Here is a 24,479-nt window from a genome sequence, read left to right as displayed (position 1 = left end):
TGCTGCATAAGTTGGTGGTTCAATTCGCTGTGGTGACCCCTGATTGATAAAAGGGAGTAAGCTGAAAAGAAAATGAATCATGCAAAATTCATTTATGTTACTTCTGCTAGGACATCTTTAAATGTGGTAAAGTAAAAAAGTATCTTTTCCCACATAAAAAAATACTATAGTAATTTATAATAAATGTGCAAGTGTTTTTGAAATATACCATAATAAAATGTTTTATACTGTATATATGAAAGAATTCAAACACTCGGGAAATGGATGCTACAGTATACTGTAATATTAACTATCAAGAACTGAAAAACTATAATAAATACTATAGTATACTTTAGTTTTTACTACAGTAAACAGTTTAGTAATGTAGTATAATATATATTGACAACCAAAAATGGGGTGTCACGGTGGCGCAGCGGGTAGCACGATTGCCTGACAGTGCTCTGGTTTCCCTCACAAGTCCAAAGACATGCGCTATAGGTGAATGGGGTAAGCTAAAATTGTCTGTAGTGTATGTGTGTGTGTGAGAGTGTATGGATGTTGCCCAGTGATGGGTTGCAGCTGGAAAGGCATCTGCTATGTAAAACATATGCTGGATAAGTTGGTGGTTCATTCCGCTGTGGCGACCCCTGATTAATAAAGGGACTAAGCCGAAAAGAAAATGAATGAATGAAACAAAAAATAATAATCACAAAATACGGAAAACTGTTCGTTTATGTATAATTTTACATGTAAATATACAAATAATTTTAAACATAAATACTTGTATTATTTTGAGAAGCGTTGTTTTCATAAATAAATAATAAAGTAAAAGTTTTAACTGTAGTTTAAACTGTAATTGAATAATGTTCAAATGCCCCAAAATGACATCAGTATACTTTCAATTCTTTTCATTTCTTTTCTTATTTGGATGCACTGCTCCTTTAAAACATAATTGCCACTATAAAACATACTTTGAAACTGAAGTACACTCTTTAGTTGCCTATAATCTTGATATTTATACAACCTGAAGGAAAGCAGCAATCCCACAGACAGAAATAATGAACTGAATCTCACAATACTGCAGTGGGTTTCACTCAGGATCTCTGTACATGTGCTGTTTCTTTCAGGCCTTATCAAGGTCATCGCGCCAAGATTTTAACAACTCCAAACCACTGTTGACCCAAGTTAATTTAAACAAAGAGTGGCTTCTCATTAGCATGACAGCAAACCTCTTTACTTAAGCTACCCTTCCTTACTTCAACATTCACTACTACTCTCACAATCACAGGACTCTCCTTCTCTCCAGAATGGCACCTTTCCACTTCATATCTCTCTTTGTTTCTATTGGAGAGCAAACGCATGCCTCTCTAATCTAATCGGTGGACACTTGAAAGGTTGTGCAAGATTAACAGGAAAGAATCTCCCTCCACCGTCACTTGCCGCTGCTTATCAGGCCATGTGCTTACATAATACTGACATCCAAAAGGAGCTCCACTAGCTGAAGCTCACATTTTTGTGTGTTGTGAGACATGCAACCTGGGCAAACTATGCATTACATACATTAAATACTGTTGTTATTAAAACATTTCTTATAGACTTGATTAAGCATACACAAGTCCGGTTCTTTAAGTAAAAGTTATTTACTTCAGTGATTTTCTCCATATGAATCTGATTATTAACAATAATACATAATAAACATGTTTAGACAGACCTGCTTTGAGGATGTTAAACAGTTGTATATACTTTTGTTAAACAATTGGCAGAATTTGTGCAGAAGGACTACATCATCACCCATAATGCCATACAGAATATTTCACAACCCATTTTTGAATGTGGTAAATGTATGAAAGAATTTAAACACTCTGGAAATGGATGCTACAGTATACTGTAGTATTAACTATAGAGAACTGAAAAACCACAATAAATACCATAGTATACTTTAGTTTTTACTATAATAAACACACATAAAGGCTCATTATACCCCTTTATACATTTCTGGACACTGCAAAATCCATCCCAGGAGGTAAGTTTTCTGTAGTTTTTGTGACCAGAGGCCGCTGTGTATGTTTTTTCAGATCTCAAATTTCTCTCTCAAGTGCAATTCGCCTGCTCTTCTCATGTAAATCCACCAGAGGCCGCTGTCGACTGACTGACTGACCGACCAACTGATTCCCCCACCCACCCTCTTCCCTAAACCCAACCGACAGTGTTTTCAAAAGCACCGATTGACCCGATCACCCCACTTCCCTAAACCCTACCAACATTGGGTTGGCAATCTAGAAAGCAAATCTAGAGAAAGAAATGCCCTCATGGCCACTTTTACTTTTTGATTTTATTGTTTGGCTTTTGGTTTTGATTCTGGAACCGTTCTTCACCAGACTCGAACCCCGTCGTCACAGTCAACTCCACTCTGCATCTCAAGTACGAGGCGAGCTACTGAGCAAATTGGTAACACTGGAAAAGCCGTCAATATGGAGGTAATCGGTCAGCTGGTAGCAGGAAAAGAAACAGAAGCCATCGAAGGTGTCATACCGCCCTGTAGAATTCATTTTAAATACGAAATGCAGCCATACTTAGCTCTGGCTACATAATTCGCGCTCTCCAGAAATGTATACAGGGGTACATTTTCACAATGAGCCTGTGTTCACCAATAAGTTGCAATGAACAAAGTGCACAAAAATAGATTTGTTTTCATTGTGTTGTAGTTTTTTGATCAATCAACATCAAACATGTCACATTTAAGCCATTCACAAATACAAATGTTCCATTCTGACTTTCCCTTCGCAATACCGATTACTTTTAATTCATGTAAAATGCTACCTATTGCACTGGATTGTGTTGTATGTTATACTGTATTGTAAAGGGCTACCTATTACCTATATACAATTTAATTAGTTCAAAACATTTTTAACTGAACACATGCACACATATGGCATCACGGTGGCGCAGTGGATAGCACAATCGCCTCACAGCAAGAAGGTGGCTGGTTTGAGCCCCGCCTGGGTCAGTTGGCATTTCTGTGTTGAGTTTGCATGTTCTCATTGTGTTCACGTGGGTTTCCTCTGGGTGCTCCGGTTTCCCCACAGTCCTAAGGCATACTTATAGGTGAATTAAATAAGCTAAATTGTCTATAGTTTATGTTTGTGCATGCAAGAGTGTATGGGCGTTTCCCAGTGTTGGGTTGCAGCTGGAAGAGCATCCGCTGCGTAAAACAAATGCTGGATAAGTTGGTGGTTCATTCCGCTATGGTGACCCCTGATTAATAAAGGGACTAAGCCAAGAAGAAAATGAATGAATGAATGACAGACACACATATTGTACTGTATATGTCTATGTTACTAAGAGGGGACCAGGGTTTCTGCTCATTTTAATGAAACAAAAATTCTTTTAAGGTCTTTATTCATAATATAACTGAAAATAAGTTTTACATTTTTTAAAAAACATGCTAAGTGGGGACCTGAAGCTCTGGGTGACGTCTACCTATCCAACAGGGGACCTTCATAGACTGCAGAGACACTGAGTGTGAAACACACAGACTGCTGGAACATAGACTTTTAACTCACTATCTGACTTTATTTACATGCTAAACTCTAACGTTTTAAACATTTCTATTTTATTAAATATTCTGATAGTGACATTAAAATCTAAATAACTTAGTTAATCCTGAAAATATTTTAGAATTGAAATTAAAACTATCAATATACAGTTGAAGTCAGAATTATTAGCCCTCCTTTGAATTAGTTTTTCTTTTTTAAATGTTTCCCAAATAATGTTAAACAGAGCAAAGAAATTTTCACAGTATGTCTGATAATATTTTTTCTTCTGGAGAAAGTCTTATTTGTTTTGTTTTGGCTAGAATAAAAGCAGTTTAAAAATTTTTAAAACCATTTTAAGGTCAAAATTAGCCTGTTTAAGCTATATATTTTTTCGATAGTCTACAAAACAAACCATTGGTATACATAAACTTGCCTAATTACCCTAACCTGCATAGAAAAAAAAAATCTTCTCTCTGTTAAACAGAAATTTGGGAAAAAATAAACAGGGGGGCTAATACTTCTGACTTCAACTGTATTTATGAGTAAATGAGTACACACTTAATCAACATGTCAGTGAATATTGACAATATGCACTGCTGCATTTTAACCAAAACGCATGCCAAGTTGGGGCCTAAAACTGTGAGTGATGTCTACCTATCCAACAGGGGACCTTTAGAGACTGCTGGAACACAGACTTTTAACTCACAATCTGACATGATTTAATGCTAAACATTTATATAAATTATTAAAAATTCTAATAGTAACCTTAAATGCTAAATATTTTAGTTTTACCTGCAAATACACACACAATAAGCAATATACAAAAAATGTCAAAGTTATTTTCTGTTACTATACCTGTTAATTTAACAGTTTTTGCAGTATGTGATGAAATATTGTGATAAAGCAAATCACGCAAACTCTGATACCGTGATGATGCGATTCGGTCAGGGTTTTGTGCTCAAGAATGTTCCTTGCGGCCCTTGAAACTGAAGTGCAGGATTTGGTCTCAAGCTAACCCCCTCCACCCAAGACAGCTGTTGCTATGGTAACCGGCTCTAGCAGGGTGGCAGCAGGATGGCACCCCATGAAAGCCCAGAGTGAAGCTGCAGTGCCGACAAGCCAACAATCAACTGTTTTAATCATGCAGATGGGCTAAAGTAGGAGAGTTTCCTTGACATGTGCTGTAACTAATACAACAGCTACTGTGGCTATATTAGGCAGACACACAAAAGGCACATTTAGACATCGCTACAGTATGTGTTCTCCGCATTGAGCCAAAAGCAGAGTGTGTGCTACCTCTACTCGGTCACGCTCCACGCTGATGTGAGGGAATGTGGGCAGGTGGAGAAGAACAGCACAGTGAAAGACTGAGCTTCCTCAAACTATATGAGCCTCATTCACCAAACACATGCAAGAAATCTTTGCATGTTGGTATAGCCAGATAAACTGTTGCATGCTGTAATTTAAATACAAATGTTTTTAGATCACAGACATATGACTGATATGTTTCTGTGTGATATGACGCATTTTTGAGCCATGGTTAGGAGTCAAAATATGCTTTTTATAATACTTGTATATGGACCAAAGCTGTATTTCTTTGTGTATTTTACTTTAATATATTTTAAAATGGGCGGCGCAGTGGCTCAGTGGTGAGCACTGTTGCCTCACTGTAAGAAGGTTGCTGGTTCGAGCCCCGGCTGGGTCAGTTGGCATTTCTGTGTGGAGGTGAATTGAATAAGCTAAATTGGCCATAGTGCATGTGTGTGAATGAGTGTGTATGGATGTTTCCCAGTACTGGGTTGCGGTTGGAAGGGCATCCGCTGAGTAAAACAAATACTGGATAAGTTGGCGGTTCATTCTGCTGTGGCGACCCCTGATGATTAAATAGATTAAGCCGAAGGAAAATGAATGAATAAATGAATATTTTAAAGTGTAATTTATTCATGTGATGCAACTTTTCAGCTCCATTACTCAAGTCTTCAGTGTCACATGATCTTTCAGAAGTCCTTTACATTACACTTAACTTTTTTGTGCAAGCTTCAGGGTTTTAGAATGTTCTAATAGATTTTTTTTATTTTTTATTTGAGAAAGACAATTTTATAGCATTGCAAAAGTTACTTTTTTATCAATTTATTTCATCAATTTGATCAATTTATTTGATTCAGTTTATCTTTGTTGGATAAATCATCAATTCCTAGTCTGCTTAAATTCAATTTAAATGATGTAAACATTTTAATGTTTAAAAGTGCCATAGATTGAATTGAAACAACATTATGGAGTCAATCTTGGGAACTTTTGGAGATTTGCATTTATTTTTTGCTCAATACTTTATTTTTTGTTTGCAAAACTTTCTTTTATTTTGCAAGTATATACATATGGCCCTAGATTGACTCCATCCTACATGTTAAGTGCAATATTTCTCCAGAAACAGTTTTGGTCCATTTCCAACCCTAGAAATTGTCCCTAATATATGTTATGCTTAGTTTTTACCATATTTGGAAGGATCATAAATATTAATAAGCTCTGCTCTGACAATCTATATCAACGCCTGACACACACAAATGCAGCAAGATCACAATAAAATGATTGTAACAGATGAGTGATATGAGATGATGCATAAATTTGCATAAAACACTTATATTAAGCAGCTTACATGTGTGTTTTACGTATGTATGTGTCACAACACAACTAACTAATTGTAACTAATTTCACAATATACATGTTAAACTAACAAAAGATACATTTAAATGTACCTTATGCCTCTTTGGGGTGGCATTGTAAAAATCTATAATCCGTATATCCAGCATTTTGCTTTTTAACCAGCTGTGAACAGATAGGACACTGATTTTCTGATTGGCCTGTTCATCATTGGGATTTTTCACCTACGGGACTTACATGAGAATGAGAAAGCGGTGGTGTTTGAGGCTTTCAGTATGTAATTTTCATTTACTGAACTCATTATTATGTACAGTATATCCAGGTTTTCATTATATGTCACCTTTTGTAAGTAGCTTAGAAAACAAATAATTCTAGCTCAAATTCTGACTGAGCTAATTCAAAGTCATTGTATAAAGTCATTTATACACCTGTTACATCAACTGAATTCAAGATTAACACCATAAATAATAGCAAGGCACAAATATATCAACAAAAAAGCTCATGCATTATACTTTCTCATACCTCCAAGTTCTAATTCTGTGAAAAAATGAATAAAAACGTGATTTGATGCGTACATCATCTGTCTCCTAAACACACACATATACACATGACCACATTTATAAAGCTTCTGATGGTGTTAAACAGAGTTTACCGCTGAATTATTCCAGCCTGTGTAGCTAAAAGAGTGCTTTTCAATCCTGAGGCAAAAGTGTGTTTGGAGTTGACTCAGAATGACTGCGCGTGTTTGTGTGAACAGCGTGAGTCAATGTTTTACTCCTCACCACTGCCTCCAGCAGCCATTTTCAAACTACACAAAGCCAAACATTCCTCGTCACGAAGGTCTAAACCTCTTTTTGTCTCAGAGATCGTTCACCTCTGCTCTATTTAACCTTAAAACAAGCTCCGTACTAATCTCAGTATTAGCTAACCTCTTGACTCAATTCTTGACCCCTGCTGACCTTTTGAATATTGGCCAAGTAAAATGTCCGGTCAATCCACACGTGCCGGGTACTAAACAGAGCTTATTTTAGACGCAGATGGGTATCTTTTGACTAGTGGTAATGTGTTCAGGATGAAGTGTTTATTCAGTACAATGATTCTGTATTGGATTGGTATTATATTTGTATTGTGATGAGCATCTGGCTCTCCTCCAGGCTTCGTCACGCCGGCCCTTACATTGCTGGCTCTCGTCCAGGCTTACAAATAGGGCTTGTGGCCAAAAGGAGGAACAGAGTTGGCAGCACAAGATGAACATAGTCAACCATAAATTTAGTTTACATCATATATAGGCTTAGAAGTTTCAAATGTGCACCAGATTCTCCAAAATTGATTTCTATAATAGATGTTTAAAAGAAGTTTTGATCTCACTTTATAGTAAGTATCCTTTACTAATTGCATCAACATATAAATACAATGTACTTAATATGTTTATAATGTATTGAATGGCACTTATTGTGGTATTGAGGTAGCATATGTGTAGGGTTAGGGACAGGTTTGGTGGTATGGGTAGGTTTAAGGGTGGGTTAAGGAGTAAGGGATGGAACAACAGGGTAATTATGAATGTAATTACAGAAATTCATTAGATGCATGTATTTTATCCAGCGTAATAAAAAAACATGTATTTACAAAATAAGTACATTGTAATGAAATATTAATTTCAGTGTAAGTACATATTAGTTTGTAAAGTAGGACCAAAGTTTTTTCGTTTCTATAAAAAGTTGCTCATGCTTACATAGGCTGCATTTATAATGACTTCTGTGAAATATTACTTCTCTTAATATTGTGAAATATTACATCTATATATAAACTGACAGCAAAGCAGAATTTTCAGCAGTCATTACTCCAGTGCTTCTTTAGAAATCATTCTGGTGGTCAAAGCATTTCTTATCATTAGGGGTACAAATAAATTGCTTTATATTTCTGTAGAAATTGTATTTTTCAGGATGCTTTGATGAATCGATAAGCTTTTACTTTTAACAAATTTTTTTTGTAACTTTACAGAAAATTTTAGTGTATTGTTTGTAAGCAATAGTATCACTCATTTTCTTAATTAATAAATAAATAAATAAATAAATAAAAATGACTCTGTTTTATTTGAATAATGTATTTATTAGGGGATGTTGGCAGGTTTAGTTCAGTTCAGTTAAAATTGGGATTGGTTTGTTAATTTAAATACATGTTGAATGCTGCCATACAAAGCAAACAACTCTAGTGCAGACTGACTGAAATATGAATACAACACAAACCAGTGGCACCTACATAAACCAAAAACAGGACATGATATTACAAGTAGTGACCATAAAAGCACAGAATAATCAAGCATGGCAAGTTTTTCTTATAATTGTCCCAATGTTGCTTATTACAGCTCAGTAAGGCATTAATTATGCATTTCATTTACTTCGTTTTACATATTTGTAATCCTGGACCACAAAACCTCATGTTTTTATCTCTTATGTCATGGGTATTTTTGTGCCAAAAGTAAAAAATATATTGTATCAATAGTAGTCAAAATGATCATTTTTATTAGAGTAATATGACATTTAGCAAATTTCCTCCCATAAAAATATTAAAACTTAATATTTTATTAGTAATATTCATTGGCAAGAACAAAATTGGTTCAACAAAAAAAGTGATTTTCAGAATATCTCAATATTTTCAATATTTTATGGTCCGTGGTCACATTTTATAAGCTTTTCACATGTTGTCAGCTGATAAAAATTCGACATACCTCTAGTGCAATTATCTCAACACACAGCATAAATGTTTAAATGTTTAATAAATCCTGTCTCAAAATTTACCTCATAACCTTTTTCTGGTTCAGGCCACACAAACAAACCCATTTAGAAATTCGTTCTTGCTTGGCATTCATAGTGAAAATATAAAAATGTATATAAACTTGGGATAAATGCAGCAAAATACTGCACAGCCATTTAAATTTTGTTTCAATATTATCAGCATAATTCATCATATTTCAACAGTGGAAATCTGCTTTTGAATACGCTTCATCATTTGATTAGAATAAATATCCTAATATACTATAATCTCATCATTTCATTCAGCAATGTGTCAAATTGTTGGACTTCAGGTTACTATTGTGGGAAGTACTATTATTATTATTATTATTATTATTATTATTATTATTATTATCAGATTCAATTCAATTATCCTTGAAATAAAAATCAAACAAAAAAAAAAAAGTCAAAATAAAATCTACTACAGACTTATTTATGTATTTGTGTGATTCAGCTTTGCTTATAGTTTTTAAATTTCAGTCCAAAAGTGAAAATTCACACCTATTTTGTCACCATTTTCTGTCTGTATACTCATATATTAATGACATGGATACTAAAAATCAAAACAGACAGACAGTATCTCAAATTGAGGGAAATATTATTCTTGGTTAAGGTAATAAAGACTCTCTGTCATGCTCACCAATAAATTTAAATCACCAGTCGGGCAAAGGACAAATACCTTTGTGCAAATGTGATAAGAGTATCTGTAGCACAGCCTGTGGGGCCCTTGAGATCAGTCACAGAAGTAATGAACCCACAGGTATAATGACAGTCATGTGAACACAGACACACACACACACACGTTAGTTTCTGTATTTGATTTTTGCTTTGAAATTTCCCGACATTATCCCACGATTCCCTTTCAAAGTGCGTTCAGTCATTTTGAACTTTCCCTGACAGTAAAAGCGATTAAAAGGCATTTCAGGACAGCAATTTCCCAAAAAGCAAATAAGTCATGATGCAAATGTTGAGACGCGTCCGAAAATAAAATCACTGATATTATGCCCAACTGTTAGATATCATGTATTCATACAATGTGGGTAAAACTAGAACTAGAACAGCAAAAAATAAATAAATGAGTTACATTTTAACACATAATTCACTTATTTTTTCTGCTCCATGATATGCAGGTATTTTTCTGTCACTATGGATTTTTTTCTTTAATAATTGTAATAATTACAATAATAATAAAATATAATAATTGTAATGAATGATTACAAATCGCAAATGAGCCAGTTAGAATGATTTAATGTATTTAAACAAAATAATATTAAACTGACCCTATTTTACCCCTTTTTCTAGATTTAAGATGAGTCTTTTGTGTCTCCAGAATGTGTCTGTAAAGTTTCATCTTAAAACACCCATCAGATTTTTTATTATACCTTTCAAGATATTAGAACTTTCTGCTCTGAAAACAATGCAGCTGTTTTTGTTGCCTGTGCCTTTAATGCTAGTTCTCCCCGCCCACCGTTCCCACGTGCCTGTCAGAGTGTGACTCAATCTCCGGCTCGGCTGTGACAGATAAACAGCACAGTGACAGACATAAAGAAAGCGGATCTTATGTAACGTTTGTGAGAAATACTACAGTAAGAACTATCCCAATGATTATTTAAAGTATTTGTTGAGCAGTTAATTCAAGCCTTTCTGCAATGATGAGTCACACACAATGTCGTTACAAAGTTCACGCACATACACACACACCCAGTACGCAGGAAATTTAAAAAAGAGACTTAATGTCTTTCAATCACTCCAGTATGACTGTGGACGCACTACACACACAGTTCTGTCCAAACAGCTAACAAAAGAGGATTTTCATTATAGATGCTCTTTAATATAGCATTTAAAATGTTTAACATTTTCAATAACGATGCTGAAAAATATTATAAAGCTATCAACATGATAAAATAAAACAATTGCAAAGCGACTTTGGTCGGTTGTTCAAAACTTTTGAAAAATGTAAATAAAAAAAATTTCTGTTTAAGTACATTTACTGTTGTGTAAAAATACCCTTATATTGCTTCTTCATTCATTCATTTTCCTTCGGCTTAGTCTCTTGTTAATTAGGGGTCGCCACAGCAGAATGAACCGCCAACCCAGTACTGAGAAATATTGTTTCTATAAAGATTTATGTTAGTAGATCAGTTTATAAAAACATTTTAAGCACATTTCTGCTAACATTAGTCTATATACTATAGATATACTATAGATACTCAGCTTATGCAAAAAGTAAACACTTAGCCAATAAACCTTTTATGCAGTAGAAAAACAAATAAGTGCAGTGATGAAGAGTCCTCAGAGACGGTGTCTTTTGTCTGACTTTGGCCAACTATCTCTAACCTAAAATATCCTGTCCTAAAATATAGGGCTACAAAAATGGTATATCCGTTCCTCTGGAGAACAATAAAGTATGTAATATACTCAGCACAACAGCACATTTTCAGACCAACAAGCTCTTCTACAATCACGTGAAGCTCTGCGTAACCATTTATAGAAAGGTTATCAGATTTCCTGTATGTGCTTTTGATGTGAGTGAGTCCCGCTGAGCAGTTGATTTAACCAATAATAGTACAGACATGTTGAGTTTGAATGAGTGTGAAAGTGAAGAAAGACTGGATCAGACCTTTTCTAGCTGCAAGCACTGCGGAGATGGACAGTCTGTAAATGCTATAAACAGTACAAACTGAGGTTAATCTTGACCAGTTGATACAGTTGAATGGAATGTAATTAATATATACTTATATTATATTTTAAACAATGCAAATAAGGGTGATGCGGTGGCGCAGTGGGTAGCGCTGACGCCTCATAGCAAGAAGGTCGCTGGTTTGAGCTTTGGCTGGGTTAGTTGCCATTTCTGTGTGGAGTTTGCATGGCCTCCCCCTCAGAGGTGGGTAGTAACGAGTTACATTTACTTCATTACATTTACTTGAGTAAAATTATTGGGTAGCGTGTACTTTTTGAGTGCATTTAAATATGTGTACTTTTACTCTTATTCAAGTAAATTATTCGAGAAAAATCATTAGTCTTACTTCGCTACATTTGGCGGCATTCCTCCGTTACTGTCAAATGATAATAAATATGATCCATACTGGAGAGCAATGGAGAGGTTGTGAGGTTGCTATAGAGATGCGTCTCTCGCTTTCGGTTAGAGCGCGTGCACCTATGTTAGAATAATGGCTGAAGTTTATTCGACAAGTTAGGGTAATTACGCAAATCATTAATGATGATTTGTTCTGAAGACAATCAAAAGAAATATTGCTTAAGGGGGGCTAATAATATTGACCTTAAAATGGGTTTAAAACAATTAAAAACTACTTTTATTTTAGCTGATATAAAGCAAATGACGTTCACCAGAAGAAAAAATATAGGAAATACTGTGAAAAAATACTTGCTTATATTTACATACATACAGTTGAAGTCAGATTTATTAGAATTTTATTATTATTAATATTATTTTTTTTTCTTTTTTAAATATATTTCCCAAATGCTGTTTACCAGAGCAAGGAAATTTTCACAGTATGTCTGATAATATTTTTTCTTCTGGATAAAGTCTTATTAGTTCTATTTTGGCAAGAATAAAAGCAGTTTTTATTTTTTTTAACACCATTTTAAGGACAAATTTATTAGCCCCTTTAAGCAATATATATATATATATATTTTTTTGATTATCTACCGAACAAACCATCGTTATACAATAACTTGCCTAATTCACCTAATTAACCTAGTTAAGTCTTTAAACGTCACTATAAACTGTACAGAAGTGTCTTGAATATATCTAGTAAAACATTGTGCTGTCATCATGACAAAGATAAAATAAATCAGTTATTAGAAATGAATTATTAAAACTATTATGTTTAGAAATGTGGGAAAAAATAAACAGAGGGGCTAATAATTCTGACTTCAACTATATATATATGTATATATATATGTATATGTATATATATATATATATATATATATATATATATATATATATATATATATGAAAAGTAACTAGTAACTCTTTACTTGAGTAATTTTTTCATCAGGTACTTTTTTTAGTTTTACTCAAGTAACTTTTAAGATTGTTACTTTTACTTGAGTAAAAATTTCCACAAGTACTTTTACTTGAGTATAGATTTTGGATACTCTACCCACCTCTGCCCGCTGTGTTCGCATGGGTTTCCTCCGGGTGCTCCGGTTTCCCCCATAAGTCAAAAGACATGCAGTATAGATGAATTGTATAAGCTAAATTGGCCGTATGTGTGTGTATGCAAGACTGTATGGGTGTTTCCCAGTGTTGGGTTGCAGCTGCAAGGGCATCCACTGTGTTAAACATGTGCTGAATAAGTAGGTGGTTCATTCCACTGTGGCTACCCCTGATTAATAAAGATAATGTCAATGCACCAAATGACGGCCTAACACACTCACTAAATGCACATTACATGTTATACATGCATGTGTCTGTGTGTGAATCCAGGTGTGTGTCTGAGGTGGTTTTGCAGTGTGTGTGTCTGTGTGTGTGTGTGTGTGTGTGTGTGTGTGTGTGTGTGTGTGTGTGCGTGCATGCATGTGTGTGTGTGTGTATATCTTTGTGTTGTGCTGTGCTGTGATTCACTCGGGGTTCGGCCTCAGCAACAGACCAGTCATCGGCCGGTTGCCATGGCTACAGCGCTAGGCTAAATGCATTATTGAGTTGAATCTCCTGCACAGAACACGTTCAGCTTTACCACAGCATCATCTACTCCTTATAACACACCAAACATCCTTCATCTGCGTCTCTGAGCTGCGACGAGGGAAACAACCCTTTACTGAGAAATCCCGAACAGGGCCGAACGCTGTGCACTGCCTGCATTCGGTAAATAATTCAATAGCTGCTACATTCCTACATAGTATTACACAACACCTCTGCTGGAAACTGTGCCATGTCAAGCTCCTTTTATTGAGTAACAGTCCTATATCGGATGTTTTAGCAGATCGTTTTAATTAGGACTGGGTTAACCTGATAATGAAGGGTTTCTGATTCTGCAGATGTTCTGGTAATAATGCGGATTCCCTCATCTGGTAATCTTCAGAAGTTACTGCCACTAAATCCTGCACAAATGAGTCAGAATGTGAGGCATATTCCCACACATTTACCCATCATGCTTGCTGATGAACTGATGGAAAACAAATAGATTTTATTAGTATTCAATGTATATATATATATATATATATGTGTGTGTGTATGTATATATATATATATATATATATATATATATATATATATATATATATATATATATATATATAACAAAAAATGTGTAATAAAGGGCACAATTAAAAAAAAAAAAGTAAAATTCTGTATAACTTTTTGATGTAAAATCAATGGATAATGTACTAAAAACACCTAAAAATATATAATAATAATAATAATATTAATAATAATAAATGCTATATATTTTTACATTCATTTATTCATCCATTTTCTTTTCGGCTTAGTCCCTTTATCAATCAGGGGTCGCCACAGCGGAATGAATCGCCAACTTATCCAGCATATGTTTTAAGCAGCGAATGCCATTCCAGCCGCAACCCAACACTGGGAAACACCCAAACACTCTGGCATTCACACATATACACTATGGCCAATTTAGCTTATTCAATTTATCTGTACCGCATGTCTTCGGACTGTGGTGGAAAACCGGAGCGCCCGGAGGAAACCCATGCGAACACAGGGAGAACATGCAAACTCCACACAGAAAATGCCAACTGACTCAGCCAAGGCTCGAACCAATGGCCTTGCTGTGAGGCGACAGCGCTACTTACTGCACCACTGTGTCGCTTGAGCTAATAGTATATGTTTTCTAAGCTACTTCTAAAGGTGCCATATAATAAAATCTGGATATACATAATAATTAGAGCTCAGTACATGGAAATTACATACTTAGAGCCTCAAACACCATTGCTTCCTCATTCTCATGTAAATCCTGTGAGTGAAAACTTCCGGTAGTAAACAGGCCAATCAGAAAAACTGTTCACAGCTTGTTTGAACACAAAATGCAGGATATATGGATTCAACGCTAGCCCAAAGAGGCATAACGTCAGTTTAAATATATTTTTATTAGTTTAACATGTATATTGTAAAATTGGTTGCAAATGTTTGGAATGTAAGACATACATATGTATAAAACACTTAAACTACTAATATAAGTGTTTAATGCCAATTTATGCATTGTCATATAACTCAGCTCTTACAGGGATTTTACTGTGATGCAATGTATTTCAAACAATATGTATTGAATTTACCATATAAATAAATATATATATATATATATATATATATATATATATATATATATATATATATATATATATATATATATATTTAAATGCACATCCGTTATGTTAATGTACAAAATAACCTGATTTAGGCAGTAAAATCACTGTAATTCATTGGAAACATGCGCTTTTTTAAAAACCTTTTAAAGTTATTGTTTAAACTCATTCTTGATCACATTTAATGATGATGATTGATGATCACAGAGAGCTGAACAGATCTTTTAATCCCAGTTGCTTTGTGCATGTCCTGTTTTGTTGATATGATTCTACGCGTTATTATGGAGACATGTTAATACACGGCTGTCAATCAATTCGGTGGGCGGGGACAACTGCATTCCTACTTCACATTGCGGTTGGTCCTCAAAATGGGAGAAATTTGGATCCTATTTTAATGTCAGAAAATTAAAAAGAAGACTTATTGTCTTTATATCACCCAAATATGACTGTGGATACACTATACCTACACACAATTCTGTCCAAACAGCTTACCAAAGATGATTTTTTATCATAGGTGCCCTTTAAATTAAATATACTGTATATTTCACTGTATTATTAAAAGTGCGTTATTCTTTCAGTTTTTAACTAATTTACACATTATATAAAGTCAAATATGCACTGTTTTAAAATTAATTTACTCTTGAATATGAATATAAACTTAACTTACACAAACTATCCACTGAGAACATCGTCAATGTATTTCCAAACTATAATCAAGCGAATATCACTTCCTATTCTGCAACTAATAAATTCCAGTCATGTACTGATAATCTCCAAACACTCTTATGACAACCAACTAATCAACCAGTCGGAGACATATCAGTGTCTCAAAGCACCACAATGTTCCCTTCTGCAGTCTCTCATTCATTTTCATCCACCGCAATCCTTCCAGAGCACCAAACTGTCCTTCCTATACAGCACATCCAGCACACACACAAATCTCTCACATGCTGGCCTGGATTTCTCCACCTCTCTCTCTCTTTCTCTCTCCCTCTCTCCTGAATCCCCACCCCAAAAAAAAGCCATTCTACCTTTCTCCTTCACCATGACCATTGGCTCCTCAGTGTCTTCTGAAGCTCTGATGAGGAGGATCAGAGGGGGAGCTGATTCTTCCTTCTTTCCTCCTTCCTCCTGCTTTATTGAATCCAAATGTGAGGAGACGACGGAAGAAAGAGAGAGAGAGGGAGCAAGAGATGACAGCAGAAAGAGCTCGCACTCTCAAACTAAAGCAGCCGCTCAGCAACTGCTGCCTTGGTCTTCGTTTGTCGAGCAGATTCACCCCCCCTCCCTTCGCCTCCTCTTCATACACATACACACACACACACACACACACACACGCATACAGTATTTGTGTGTGTACGTGTGTGTCTTTGTGGACTCTGCCCTGGCTCTTCTGAAATAACCAGGTTGCAGCTGCCGTGTGACAAATGCAGATTCCACAGCTATAATCCCTCCCAGTTCCAGACACCACCTTAAATTCTTCAAACAGAGGGACATGAGGCTTGTTTTTATATGCTGCACATTTCGCCCTCACACACAAACATACTGTCTTGTCTGGAGATCTTGATTTTTAAGAGGGGATACTGATTGCTAATGTTTAGAAGCAATTTGATTAATTTGTTTTCCTGTTTCTTAAAAAAAGCCAAGACACTGGAAGTAAATAAGGGAGAAACTAATAGTTTGATGAATAGTTGTCATCAAACTTCCCCAGATGATGACGTTTTTTTGTTTTACATTTATTCTGAAATGTTATATTTACCCTAAATATGTAAATGACACATTGCTTAATTAATTATGCACTAATTTGCACATACTGTACATTGCTTCCCATAAATTTGGAATATACTTGCGGTGGTAGCCAGATTAAAACACACCATTTACCCACAAAAAAATACAGAACATAATTAAATTTTTAACAATAATTTTATTTATCATGACACTGTTATACACTGTTTCTTTTCAATGTGTTGAAGTAAAAAAAGACTGTTAAAATAAAAAAGAAATCCTCTATTTCTCTTTATGCTATTCAGGAGCCATGAGCACCCACTGACAGGTCAAATCTGCTTTTCTCTCTGGCTGTAGTTCATGGCTTTAGTTCATATCTGTGGTCATTTGGCCACTAGAATTTGTTTACAAAGTGTGTAGTATAAAATTGTTATAGTCCAGATTGTGTGCAAGTCTTCAACAAAGGTGAACAGCCCCAACCCCCCACCACCCCCAAACAAAAGGTCTGCATATCTCTAGTCTCATTGTTCAGCACATGATCTGATTGCCTGTGTTTACATTGTTGTATTATTGACTGCTGCTTCTAGCCATCAAATTGAATGAAGATTATATTGTTAACTCGCATACCTATGAGATAATATAATGTTTGATTTTGGGGGGTGACGGGGTTTGTGATTTCTGGCCTTTGAGGGATCAGCTGGTCTCTCTCCAGACTATCCATGCAAGATACATGTAGATTATAGGATTACTTGGGCAGCAATTGAATTGGTGAGTTTATTGAGGGGATTATTAATATTCACACTGGTGCAGTGGCGTCACCAGAGGAAACGTGTACTGAGAGAATGGGGCTGCTCTGACGAATTGCCCAGAAATGAGGCAGAAGATGTACAGTATACATTTATTTAGCTTCCTATTTTGTATAAGACAGAGAAATACACTACCAATTTGGGGTTGGTAAGATTTCTTTGTGTTTCTGAAAAAAAGTCTGCTTTAAATCTGCAATTATTTGACCAATAAAAATAATTTTGAATATATTTTAAAAATCTTTATTTTCCCCTACACTCTTAAGCCAAATACTCAATTATAATAGATAATCGTGTGGAAACAGATTGCCTTAAAGTTTTTTTTACACAAGATGAAACTAAACAGCTCCTGTCAAATGTGCATTGAACTACATAGAACTGTTAGTTCTATGTTAATTCAATCAGAGCTGTTTAGTTTCCATATTTTTTCTTCTAGTAAAGTCTACTCTATGAGTTGTGTGTTTGGAAAGATTCATTTTTAGAGGCCAAACAGTCTTAAATATCACATAATCCTTCAGAAATAATTTTAATATGATAATTTGATGGTCAAGAAACAATATCAACATAGAAGCAAAGTTGAAAATGGTTTGAAATACGCACTTCATCATTTTTACTGGCACTTATTAAAAAATGTTTGTACATTTTGCACATTTGGGAAAAAAAAATCTACAGTCTTACTATGAAAATAAATCTAAAAAGTCAAGCACGATAAAGCTTAAAATGTCCTGAAAGCTGACACTTTTTGAGAATTTGGAACAACTAGTTTAACCATTCATATTTAACCATTCAATGTTCATTTAGTATATCATAATTTATTATTATTATTATTATTATTATTATTATTATTACATTTAGCAATTTTAGGGTAAAAAACAAAACTGAAATGACATTTTTAGGCTAATGTTGTCGTTAACAGGTAATAAATGCCTTATAACTACTGCATAAACTTAGTACCATTCCCTAAAAATATTAAATATTAAATAACAGTATTAAACAAATATTTAATGGATTCATTTAATTTCAAACCAGGGTGACATGATGGCTCAGTGGTAAGCATCGTCGCCTCACAACAAGAAGATCGCTGATTCTAGTCCCGGCTTGGGCAGTTGGCATTTCTGTGTGGAGTTTGAATGTTCTCCCCATGTTCGTGTGGGTTTCCTTCGGGTGCTCCGGTTTCCCCCACAGCCCAAAGACATGTGATATAGGTGAATTGAATAAGCTAAATTGGCCATAGTGTATGAGTGAATGAGTGTGTATGGGTATTTCCCAGTACTGGGTTGCAGCTGGAAGGCCATGCGCTGTGTAAAACATATTCTGGATAAATTGGTGGTTCATTCTGCTGTGGCGACCCCTGATGAATAAAGGGACTAAACCAAAGTTGAATGAATGAATGAATTTAATTTGAAATCATGCAAAAATGATGGAGGTCATGGTTCAAAACCATGGTTAAATAATTTAATAAACAGATAAATGCTCAGAGTGATAGTTTTTTGATGAAAAAAGTCATGTAACGTGGTCACAATAAAACATTACAGCATTTTTTACATGCCTTTATTATTTATTTTTCTTAAAACCAACATTTTAAACACTTTATTTCCTGGCTCAACTCAGACATTGCTAATTTTCTTGCAAAAGAATTAAACTATTTAAACTATGATAATCTAAACAAGCTGTGAAATAAACTATGCAAAGTATGACTATCTCTCAGTCCTGGCATCATTTTCATCAAATCAACATATTTGCTTCTAATATTACTCTCTATAATAGCATTAGAGCACAATAAAATGACTTTTTTGATTATCAAAGAAAAATAAATCTTCTATGACATCATTGTGAAGCACATTATGTGCATTTTGTTGTGTTAAAACTGAGGGTTGACATTAAAATGCAGTAATCTGAACAATGTAATTAAAAGCACAAACCAGTTTCACATATATCCAAAAGTGCCCTCAGCTGAAAAAAACTCCTGCATAGTGTTGATATGGTTAAAAGAGATTAGCAGAATTTTAAATAAGGGGAGGATGTGTGTGAGAGAGACAGAGGGTGTCCGCACGGGGAGGCCACAGACGGCAGGTGTTGGATAAATAGAGGATCTTAAAATCTATATCATTAGAAAGACGAAACAGCTGAATCTTTTGTCAACAAGTGAGAGAAAAGAAAAGGAACTGAGCCAAACAACATGGATACAGCTAGACCCATATACTGTATGTATATACATCTAGGGGCATCTGTTTCTGTGATACATCAGCCATATTGGAATAGTCAAAGCTGTTCCACAAACATTCAAGAGCAAACTGCCTGTCTGCAACAGTATAATTTTACACATAAATAAATATCTCTATCCGCAATAGACTTTAGCAGATGATATTGCTAAACTAATACAGTACAATACAACAAGATTAACTAGCGTTTACTAACACAATTAAATCAAGTTAATTATAAAACACACTTGACTGAAATGTTATCCCATTTTGTTTGAGAGTTTAAATATTGACATTTAAATCTTTAAAACCAGAGAAAGTGTAATATTTTGGCACTTTTGTTATTCTCCATTTTTGAGAATATTTTGATGCTTGTTTCAGATTATTTCTAACATTGTTAAACAATTTTAAAAAGCCTACAAAAGTAATGAACTGTCTTTAAATCGTCTCTACTGTATTACGATAATTTAAAGGTTTCTCATTTAGTTTTGGAGGCTCCCCCAATACGGTTTACATGCATCTATGGCAGGCATAGGCAAACTCGATCCTCGAGGGCCGGCGTCCCTGCAGAGTTTTGCTCCAACACTAATCAAACACACCTGAACACCCTAATTAGTGTCTTCAAGATCACTAGAAAGCTACAAGCAGGTGTGTTTGATTAGGGTTGGTGCAAAACTATGCAGGGACACCGGCCCTCCAGGATCGAGTTTGCCCATTCCTGATCTATGGTCTAAAATGATTTCATTTTTTCATAGTATAAACTTAAAATGAATAAGTTTCCCAAACAATCTCAAATTATCTGTTTGATTCATTTGAAGATTCATTCTTTCTAAACCCCCTGCTGTGCTCTGATTGGTCAGATAGCCCAGTCTGTTGTGATTGGCCTACTGCTTACCATATCTGTTTACAGTGGGTACGGAAAGTAAGACCTTAAGCACACAGCTAAAATAACTAAGGAGTAGCTTCACAACAACTAAACTGTTCTTGAATGGCCCAGCCAGAGCCCTGACTTAAACCCGATCGAGCACATCTGGAGAGACCTAAAAATTTCTGTCCACAAATGTTTACTATCCAACAGAACTGGAGAGGATCTACAAGGAGGAATGGCAGAGGATCCTCAACTGCCAGTACAACTTCTGTTATTTTACAGACTTATTGTCAGGATTCACATGGCTTTTGTTGTTTGTTTGTGTCATGTGCTCTCATGTCTATTGTCTAGTTCCACCCTCCTTGTTAACCCATAATTAGTTTATATAAAGTCTCTTTATAGTCTCCGCTTGTCTGCTGTTCTGTGCCAGTTCGTAATATGACGTATCCTGTCCTGTCAAGTCCTGATCCTTGCCAACCCTACCCAGTCAAGTTTGTTTGTTTGTTTTTACTTGTTTGTTGTTAATGTTTTTACCCCATCTGAGTTGTTTTTGTGCCTTTTTGTTTTATTTTTATTATAAATGAACCCATTTTGAGTTACTGCGATTGAGTCCTCATCTCCTCCCTACCTGACCATGACACTTATTTCTTAATGTATCATATTATTATATTCTCTATTCTATATTATTATATTCTCTTTATATTATTTCTCTATATCTTATATATTATATTATTTCAAACTACTAAAATGTCAATAAAAGTCACTTTGGTAATCTGTAGAGTTGAATTTTCAACATCAAAAGTCGACAAAGCAGAGATCAACATCCCATAATGCAATTCACCACCATATATAAATGGAAAACACTTGTGAATCACAAAATACGGAAACTGTTAATTAACAAATATGTTTTTACAATGCAGTTTGTGAATGTGAACACTACAGATAGCAAGTATTGCATTGATTTTTCTATTTCATGTCTGAACAAGCTGATCTGCCTGAACCTCAATCTCAAAAATGACATGAGTAGGGCATTTGTACTGGTGCATTTATTTAGTTTATTGTTTATCATGAGCTCTAATAGTTGAATGAAAGGTCTGTGTATGCATAAGTGTTTTATAGAGAGAGTGTTTTATAGATGTGAGCTAAGAGTTTGTATGTACGCACCCTCATGCCACAGACGAATGGTTTTTTTATGTATGTGTGAATAGCTTATGTATCAGTCTGCATTTCACAACATTGTTTGTGTTGGTTTGAGTGTTCAGTATAGCACAATTTAAATGGCAGTTAATTGCTTTGGTGTCCTGAGGGGTTTTAGCTGGTTGCTAACATGCTAACATGTTCACGAGTGTTTTGTTAGTTGCTTACAGGCCATAAAAAGTCACAGCTGATTTTCCCGCTACTCATATATGGTGAAAATTGAACATTTAATTCTTTAGAAATCGTATGGTAAAATAGCTGCAGCATAGAAATGAGCAAATGCTGGTGGAATCTCAGTATGATACCTGTGGCATCAGATTAGCTTTGACTTCCTCTTCCTGCAGGGCTACGCAGGAGGGATCCAGCCTTGCTGTGGCTATAAATGATTGATTGGTGGAGTGGAGCTGTAATTACTGTACGCACTGGTTTCCTTCCATGAGCCGCTATTCTCTGAACACAAGCATCAAAGATTAACAGTCAGGCTTACGCTTCCATGTTTATTTCAGCGGAGGAGGAATCCCTTTCCAATCGCTCAGATCCCTTCAGATCTATTCTCAACACGTTCTCAGTTCTCATCACATATAAACACTTGGTCAAGAGCCTTTTGCATTCATTTTTAACACATTATGTGCAGATTTTCTTTGCAGATAGGGTATTATATCAAAGGTAGGGGAAAAGTACACTGTAAAACCCAACAGTCAGCTTTATCAAATGAAATGAGTGTAGTTAACTAAAAATTGACTGAAAGTCAATTTTACTCATTTGAAAAGAGTTTGGAACTCCGTGTTGAAGGTAATGAGTTAATTAAATACCTCATTACTTCAACTTAAATGGAGTAAGTTCACAGTACTCATATAGATTAGATTTTTTAACTCAAATTGTTTGTTGTAATCGGTCTCCTCAAAGGGTTTGAGTTGCCTTAACTTATTGTGTTTTGCAGTACTCAGTTGGTTTGAGTTCTCTTCATTTATTGGGTTTTACTGTGCTTAAATTGCTTCATTTGCTCAAATGGATTAAGTTCAGAGTACTCATTAGGATTAGTTTTTGAACTTAAATGGTTTGTTGCAATCGGTTTCCTCAAATGGTTTGAGTTGCCTTAACTTATTGGGTTTTACAGTGTAGTGCAAATATGCGGGTCAGAGCTGAGAAGTACCATTTTTGGTGTCTGTGATAGATTAAACTGACAAAAGTGCATTTACTGTTTATACCCTTTGCATACAAATGTCAAATAAATAGGCATGTTCAAATGAAAATTTAAAATATGTGTGAAATAATGTCATCATTATTCAGTGTAAAAGATATATTTATGTCAAATTAAACTACATGTTTGTTTGTTTGTACCTGTACTTATTAAAATATATTAAAACGAGCATATTATATTTTAAAACTGTTCAGTGACAATTTGGTAATACCTTTAATATTTTAAACGGTAGTGAAAAAGGAAAATGACAATTTATTGGTAATCTTTTTGTAAATAGATTTTGATATATAAAACCCTAATTATATTTGACACATTTGAAATTTTTACAACCCAGGCTCATTTTGAAAATATACATATATATATACATATGTATATACATCTATATACATATCTGGAGAGCACCAAAAACATCCCAGGAGCTAAATTTTTTTGGCCATTTTTGTTTTCGCTGTGTATGTTTTTTCAGATCTTAAATTTCTCTCACTAGTGCCATTCGCTCCTGCTATTCTTGTGTAAATCCACCAGAGGCTGCTGTCGACTGACCCACCTTCCTCCTTCCCTAAACCCAACCAATAATGTTTTCAAAAGCACCGATTGACCCGCCCACCAACTTCTCTAAACACAACTGACAGTTTTAAAAAGCAGTCCAGAAAAAGCAAAGCCCTCGCCTGATTTTTAGCAAGTTTTCAGATTTTACCACATTATCACCCTGTTATTTACTTGTTTATTGAATTTTTTGGCTTCTGTTTTTGTCTAACCCACTTTGGAACCCACTGGAACCATTATTCGCTGGACCTGAACCCCGTCGTTCAGGTCAGTCCGTTGACGTACATAGGACAAACTGGTAACAATGTGAAAGCCGTCCACATATAGGTAGGCAGTCAGCTGGTAAGCATGAAAAGGAACGGCATCATACCGCCCTGTAGCATTTGTTTTAAAGACGAAATGCAGCCATATGTACTTCTAGCTACATATTTGCGATCTCCAGAAACTTATATAGGGCTACATTTTCAGAATGAGCCTGTGTTGTTTTTTTGAGCGCCCAGCCTAAAATAATATAATGCTGTAAAATATAATAACTCACACCTGATCTTCAGCATTCAAATCTCTTTATAGACCTTTCATTTCAAGCATACACAGTATGTATATTTAAAGCATATATGACTACAATGATACATTCAATAAAAATCCTCCTGACATTAATGGATTTATACTAGAAGATAAGTGG

General features: G+C 35.0%; 1 protein-coding gene across 6 annotated transcripts in view; it reads right to left on the bottom strand.

The window, feature by feature from the left end:
• Positions 1-24,479, bottom strand: part of ablim1b (actin binding LIM protein 1b) — a 153,233-nt gene that overhangs the window by 90,416 nt on the left and 38,338 nt on the right. For 2 of the 6 annotated variants that reach the window (XM_056470220.1, XM_056470217.1), the window contains exon 1: positions 16,288-16,524. The exons of 1 other annotated variant lie outside the window; for it this stretch is intronic. In XM_056470220.1, the coding sequence (XP_056326195.1) occupies positions 16,288-16,309 (22 nt within the window). In that variant the 5' untranslated portion in view covers positions 16,310-16,524. Of the gene's footprint in view, positions 1-16,287; positions 16,526-24,479 lie in introns of those variants that run through there. 3 more of the 6 variants (XM_056470216.1, XM_056470218.1, XM_056470219.1) reach the window with 3 other exon arrangements.

The sequence above is a fragment of the Danio aesculapii genome, chromosome 12, assembly GCF_903798145.1.
Source record: "Danio aesculapii chromosome 12, fDanAes4.1, whole genome shotgun sequence".
Taxonomy (NCBI): domain Eukaryota; kingdom Metazoa; phylum Chordata; class Actinopteri; order Cypriniformes; family Danionidae; genus Danio; species Danio aesculapii.
The sequence above is the reverse complement of the archived record's forward strand: the minus strand, read 5'-3'. Positions and strand labels throughout refer to the sequence as shown.